This window comes from Pteropus vampyrus, unplaced genomic scaffold (genome assembly GCF_000151845.1).
Source record: "Pteropus vampyrus isolate Shadow unplaced genomic scaffold, Pvam_2.0 Scaffold178, whole genome shotgun sequence".
In the NCBI taxonomy this organism is placed as follows: domain Eukaryota; kingdom Metazoa; phylum Chordata; class Mammalia; order Chiroptera; family Pteropodidae; genus Pteropus; species Pteropus vampyrus.
The window spans coordinates 445,479-452,789 of NW_011888959.1; the positions used below are offsets into that span (position 1 = coordinate 445,479).

Consider the following 7,311-nt stretch of genomic DNA (forward strand, 5'->3'; position numbering starts at 1 on the left):
TCAGACGGTCAGGCATTAGATTCTCGTAGGAGCATCAGTCCCTGGTACCATAAAGGTTGGGGACTGCTACCCTTATGTAAGCTTAACTGGTTTTTTGCCAAATGTCCTACTAAGAACAAAAATGTTACCTGACTATAAAGAACACAGTGTAAGCTTCTCTGAGTATGTATTTTCGAAGGAGATGAGGATTTCTCACTGTAAAATCCATGAGGAATTTGCCAAGAAGTTAACAAGTGCTAATGTGTTTAGTGCGCACCTGTCTATTTCTCCCAGGCAAGGAAGACACAAGCTGGAACACTGCAACCCTCCCGGAGGCTGTGCCTGCAGCCACGAGGTCATCGAAGCAGCTCAGCAGCTTCACCATCGTGATGGATTCTGTTTTTCCCTAAAAGAGGGAACATCCAAAATCAAAACCTGAAGCAGGCCTGCTTTCGAAATGTCAAACATTTCCAGTGGAGTGGAAAACTTCATTGGGCTGCAGAGAGATGCATACAACACAGAAAGATAATTAAATCTGTTAAAACCCTCCTTTTCTAGGTTTTTAATCTTTGAAATGACAAAATTAAAAACAGCATTTCCAATACAGGAAATGCAGATCAGTCAAGTGTCTGCACATGCTGAGCTCTTATCAAGAGACAAGGAGCCCAGACGAGGGAGGCGCTGCCCCCAAACAGGAGTCTGGGATGGGAAGAGCGCCCCCAGGTCTGAGCTCTGCCTTCTTCCATCAGCGGGGACAAGTCATTCAACCCCTGCGGTCCGCAGTCTCCCTGCCACACAGGCTCACTGCAGGGATCAACCAGACGGTGCACCTAGAAGGGCTTTGTAAATGATTCCTGGTGTCTCGGTTCTGAGATCGATAATCGTATTAAATAACATCAATGCAAGCTTAACTGGTTTATTAAAAAGCACACGTACAAGCACTGCATACAGATATTCAGGCTTCCAGGCCACGTGAGGAATCATTTTTTTTAGTTTGAAACCATTCATTCAGCAAAATTACACAACCACGTGACCTTGCTGAGACATCCAGCAAGATCTCCAATAAGCCACTTTGATGCCAGCTGCGGTCATGTAGAAAGCAGGCAATCTGTCACATAGGTAAGCGCACCCCTCTATGTTCAGGGTATTGAGTCAGCTGCTATGGTAACATAAACTGAGTAGGTCGTAGGCCCCCCTCTGGAAGCTTAGCTGTGGCAATGAGACGGGCACCTGAAAAGCCGCCCACAGCCAGGGGGGACGCGAATGACTGAGCTCACCCTCATCGGGTACTGGACAGCTTTAGGGGATTCTCATGGGCTGCAAGGACAGCTAGACCGAGGTACAGGTGAGGGGCTTGGATCTTAAGCCATAAGAGGAGCCCTTGAAGACCCCTGACTGTGCCGGTGTGTCAGTCAGAGGGGATTTGGAGCGGGGGGCCAGGAGGGGGCCCGACAGGAAGCCCACGGGGAGCCCAGGGCGGCAGTTCGGGCCGGAGGTAGTCCGGGCCTAGTCTGGAGAAGCAGCAGACTGAACGGGCCCGAGGCAGCACGCCAGACGGAGACGGGCTCTCTGCTTAGACTCAAATGAGATACGAATTCACTGAATTCATACGGATTGTTTCACTGCTTTCCTCCTCTTACTAACAAAAAAACCCTGGTCTGAAGTTTGAATGTTCATACGACTTTATAATGCTCTAAAGTGAAACAAAGGACTCCGCTTTCCTGGACCGCTCTCCTCAGCCCCACAGGGCAGGCTGCAGTCCGTCCCTGGACCCAAAGGAGGTCCCTGGGGCCAGGGACGCGATGAAGGAAAAGGACGAGCAGTCTGAGAGCAGAGGAGAGGAATGCCCTCGAAGTGCTGGGACGGAACACCCCCAGGAAGTGAGGCAGGGATCGAGGCTCACATTTTCCCTCCAGGCGCCCACATCGCTTGCTGGGAAAACGCGCGGCACCCGGGCGTTCAGCGCACGGGCGTTGTCCGCGTCCTCCGTTCTCTCCGATGGCCTGTTGGTCCGCCTGGTGCTGACGCCACAGCGCCTTACTGAAGCGAGTCCTACCACCCAGAGCGGGAACGCCCCCCACCTTCTTTGCCGCCGGCATCCTGACTCTTTTTGACTCGTATCAATTTCATACATATTTTTACTCACCCTATCAACTGCCGTTAAAAAAAATTGTTGGAATTAAGTAGAATTTATGTCAATTTAGGGAGGATGAACATTTAATAAAATACAATTTTGACTGTGAGTCACTGTAAAAAACGTTGAAAACTACATTCCCAGTGTCTAATGAACGGAAGCAGCCCGTGCCAAGAAGGCCTGTGAACCCCTGAGCCGCAGTGCCACCGGCCTCCCAGATGGAGGTCCCGGGCCCCTGGTGGGCGCAGCTACGGGTTACTCCACAGGGAAGGCACGGGAAGGCCTTTGGCAAATGCACCTCTGGCCAATGCGCGAGACAAAAAACCCCATTTCCACGCTGCTTTAAAAAATATACTGGGTGCAAAGTCAGGTAAACACTTAGAAGCATGTGCCTTCTAGCTGAAAACATCCCGGGCAGGTTCCCATGCTGAGGCCTGTCCTTCCCTCCGCTTGCGTGCCACCCCAGACGTGTCAGCGTGGAGTGCTGGGGACTCTCCTTGAGACTTTGTTCAGCCGTCACCTTCTCGGTCAGCCCTTCCCTGAAGGTCCCATTTAAAACTGGGCCGCCCGGCTGGCACGCCTCGCTGCCTTCTCTGCTTCACCTCGCCCTCGGCACGTGTCCCCGCTCGTCCGTCTGCATGTCAGCGTCTCTTACGTTTCTGGCTCTTCCCATGAGACGCCAAGCTCCACGAGCACAGCGGCTCTGCCTGCTGTGTTCTCTACTGCGCCTCTGGGACCGGAAATGGGCCTGGCACACCGTCAGCACTTGACAAATACTGAACGAATGAAGAGGGCAAGTGTGGAAAAGTGGCAGAAATGAGAACGAGCAAAGCTGTGGTTAGTGCAAAGACAGTTCAGAAGGCGAAGCCATGAACTTCCACAGCTCGCTGAATGCTAAGGGGAGAGAGATCACACGTTTAATTTCAAAACAGAAAATTAGAAACTCAGGTCAAGTTGTCTTCTGGTCTGTTCGTGAGTATGTCACATCCATATACCTAATGAGTTCATAAGATTTTTGTACTTATCAGCGCCTCACGTTTTCCCCGCGCTTTTGGCACCAGCTAGGAAGAATTTCTCGTGTCTCCATCTGCCCTCTCCTGCTAACTTGTATAGGGAAAAAAGGTTTCCAAAAACGTTATTCTGAAAACACATGCCAGGCTATGTTTACCACGTAAAAGGTCTGCTTTCTTATTTAGGAAAATGCTTCATTTTAAAACATGATCTTCCATCCGTGTCACACATGCATTTCTTAGAGGGGAAACTGCTTTTTATTTTTATTTCGCTTCTCACAAAATCTTAGACTTTCCCTAAATCAACCGGGTTGAGGCATCGCTCAATTTTCCCCTGGAAATTCCGGAGACCCAGAATTTGGTTTCTAACTGTCCTGACACCCAGACTCCTGTGGAAGCCCTGCCCTCTCTCACAGGAAGTGAGCGCCATGGCCCGGCAACCAGCTACTGCGACCAGCTACGTGGCCGGGAGCAGGGACCTTACCCTCTGTGCCTCTGTAAAGCCTGGGGATTGTGCCAAAAGGTTCTAAGACCCAGCCGGCTCTGAAGATGAAAATGACAGAAACAGCGACATAAATATTTAATTCAGCTCTAGGCTTGCACGCTAATGACTAAAAGGCAAAATAAATCTTTGTCCTGTTGTTTATTCAAGTAATATATGAATACGGTCTTATTACCAAAAAATTCTAACAGTTCCACAGCATTAAAGTAAGACAACGAATGCTTCCCCTTCACGACCGCCCTCGGCTGACCCATGCCAGGGCCCTCTGAGGGTCAGGCGACCTCACGCCGCTGGGTGTCCCTCCAGCTCTGTGTTTTACAGGGACATTTAGTTTTGTTTTCAAACCCTAACATTCTAATTCCAAGTTCTATGTTCTTTCCAAAACAGATTTTTTTTTTTTTAATTTTCTACTTTCTTTGTGATTTTCCATAATTATGTTCATGTTCTATACTCAGTGGGTACTCAAAAAATGCTTTTGATACTTAGGGCTGCCAAGTGTGGATTTGGGCCCCAATGAAGTACATTGGGAAAACCAACTAAAACATATACATGGGATTTCTTCCTGGAGTCCCCTCCTAGTCTGCTGGGTCCAGTCGTCTGTGCTAGATTCCCCCAAATTCTGGTCATCCCCGCAAAGGCCGTCCTAGCATATCACATCCCTTCAAAGTCCACAGGGCTCATTATACAACAAATAATACACTAATTCTCGGTAAAACTATAAAACTTACAGTCAGTTGTAATTTATAGCTTAATTCTAGAGAGCATGGAATTCTTATTTCTTTAAGAGTTTTTTGAGTTTCGTAGCTAAAATTTTAAAAATAGTCATATAGTTATAAATTTAAAAAAAAATAAAATGGTCGTCAATGAAACGTGTTTTGTAAAACAAAATGGGGTTATAACTGCAACCTGAGAAGGGGTGCAAATCCTATCAGAGCACACTAACGCATGCTTGGCCCCTAGCCCTCCCCACACGTCCCCAGAGCAGTTCTGGAGCTAACTTGGCGCGGGGGCAGGTTCCAGCCCTCAGCCTCATGGGGGAGGCCCTGACCATCTTTCTGGCCTATCACACACTGCTCCAGGTCCTGCTCTGTATTCCACTTCCTTCCAAATACACTTTCTGGAACAATAACAAAAGCCCTTAAAACACCAATAAGCCTCATGCCAAAGGTTATGTAATAGTGAATTAAAGCTCAAGGGGCCAAAAACTAGTCTACAGTGTCAGAAGTCAGAAGTATCAAAATATACAAAGAACTCATACAACCCAATAACAATGAAAAAACAAACCATCCAGTCAAAAAATGGGCAGAGGACCTAAATGGACACTTCTCCCAAGACATACAAATGATCAACAAACATATGAAAGGATGCTCAACATCGCTAGCTTTTAAGGAAATGCAAATCAAAACCACAATGAGATACCACCTCACACTTGTTAGAATGTCTATTATCAACAGGACAAGTCATACCAAGTGTTGGAGAGGATGCGGAGAAAAAGGAACCCTCATACACTATTGGGGGGACTGCAAACTGCTATAGCTACTACGGAAAACGGTATGGAGGTTCCTCGAAATACTAAGAATTGATCTACCATATGATCCAGCAATCCCTCTACAGAGTATTTACCCCGAAAAAGATATCTGCACACCAATGTTCATAGCAGCATTGTTCACAGTGGCCAGAACATGGAAGCAACCGAAGTGTCCTACAATAGATTGGATAAAGAAGCTGTGGTACATATACACAATGGAATATTACTCAGCCATAAGAAGAGATGAATGAAATACTGCCATTTGTGACACTATGGATGGACCTTGAGATAATCATGCTAAGTGAAATAAGCCAGACAGAAAAAGTTGAAAACCACGTGAGATCAGTTACATGTGGAATATAAATCTAAAAGCAACAAACAAACATGACAGAGACTCATGGACATGGACGGTAGACTAGTGGTTATCAGAGGGGAGCGGGGAGGGGGAAGGGGGAGGTAGACGGGATAACGGGGTCAAATATGTGGTGAAAGGAAGAAATCTAACTATGGGCGGTGAACACACAATGCACTGTGTATGCGTTACTGTTCAACTGTACCCTTGAAATGTATTGGATCTGGTTAACCAATGTCATCATAATAAAAAAAATAAAAGTAAATAAATAAAAATGAATTCCCTAAAAAAAAAAAAAAAAAAGCCAGAAGTAGGGACCTGGGGAGGAGTGTTGATCGGGAGGAGGTATTTACCGAGGGAGTCCACTGGGCTGCTGGAAATGTTCTGCATCGCGATCTGTGTGCTGACACAGGTGTACAGACACACGAATTCATGAGATCTGTATACTTTATGCAAATTGTACTTCGATTAAAAAGCGAAAATGAAACGAGATGAAACACGGAGCCTGGAAAGCCTGCCTGAACTTAAATTTGCTGAGGTGTGTTCTAGGGTCTCCCCGAGGGAGCGGTCCACGTTTGCCTGTAAAGAACGTGTACGCAGCTGTTGCTAGGTGCAGCACCCTGAAAGTGTCAACCAGATCAGGCAGCTGACAGCAACTGTCACCCGGCTTTTCCACATCTTTGCTGGTTTTCTGTCCAGAACTTCTACTACGGCGGGAGGTGCTGACATCTCCAACTGTAAGTGTGGATTTCTCTAGTTTTCCTTCCAGCTTTGTGGGTTTCTGCTTCGTATTTGTAAAACTCTGTCGTCGAGGTGCATGCACATTTAACCCTGCTATGCCTTCGTGGTAAACTGACCCTGCCCCATTACGTAAGGTCTCTCGTCGTCCCTACTTTTCTGCTCAGACCACTGACATGAACATAGCACTCCGAATTTCTTTTGATTAGTGTTACATGCTGTATCTTTCCCCAACCTATCACTTTTGACCTTCCATTAATTTTAAACTGAATCTCTTAGAGACAACACAAAGTTGACTCATGATTGTGCTCCATTCCGAGTTCTGTCTTTTAGTTGATATGTGAGATCATTATGGGTACATTCTGATTTAGGTCTATCACTGCATTTGTTTACTTTTTGCTCCTTCTGTTTTTCCTTCATCTGTTTCCCTTTTCTTGCTTTCCTGTGAGTTGTTCGAATAATTTTTAAAAATCCATTTTAATACACCTATAGTGATTTTGACTATACCATGTTGTAATGGTTTTTTCGTGGTTGCTCTAGGGATTACTCTATACACACTCACACACAAACACACTGTTTTTCAAAAGCTGTTTAGACTCAACATTTTACCTCTTCAAGAATGTAGAAACCTTACACCACGTAGGTTCCTTACTCTCCCTTCTCGTTACACTCGTCTTACATATTACTACACCTGTACATGTTAAAAACTTGATCCGTTTTTTTTTTAATTTTTACTACCTGTCAAATATATGTTAAAGAACTCAAGAGAAGAAAAATACCCTATCGCATTTATCTAGATATTTACTATCCTTCCTTCAGCACTGATGTTCCAAGCTTCCTTCTGGATCACTTCCTCTGTTTGAAGAACTTCCTGAAGCAATGATTTTAGAGCAGGTCTGCTGGCAATGAATTCCTCAGTTTTCCTTCATCTGAGAATATTTTTATTTCACCTTCTTTCCTGACAGATATTTTCACTGGTTACAGAATTCTTAGTGGACAGTTCTTTGCTTTCAGCATTTTAAAAATGTTGTTCCACTCTCTTCTAGCCTCCAATAGTTTCTGATGAGA

At 45.7% G+C, this 7,311-nt stretch overlaps 1 protein-coding gene across 4 annotated transcripts in view; it reads right to left on the bottom strand.

Moving 5' to 3' along the window:
* The window catches only part of TECPR2 (tectonin beta-propeller repeat containing 2), a 66,429-nt gene that overhangs the window by 52,332 nt on the left and 6,786 nt on the right, over window positions 1–7,311 (bottom strand). For all 4 annotated transcript variants that reach the window (XM_023537098.1, XM_011370937.2, XM_023537097.1 and 1 more), the window contains one exon: window positions 257–385. In XM_023537098.1, coding sequence (XP_023392866.1) covers window positions 257–385 — 129 coding nt within the window. The remainder of the gene's footprint in view (window positions 1–256; window positions 386–7,311) is intronic.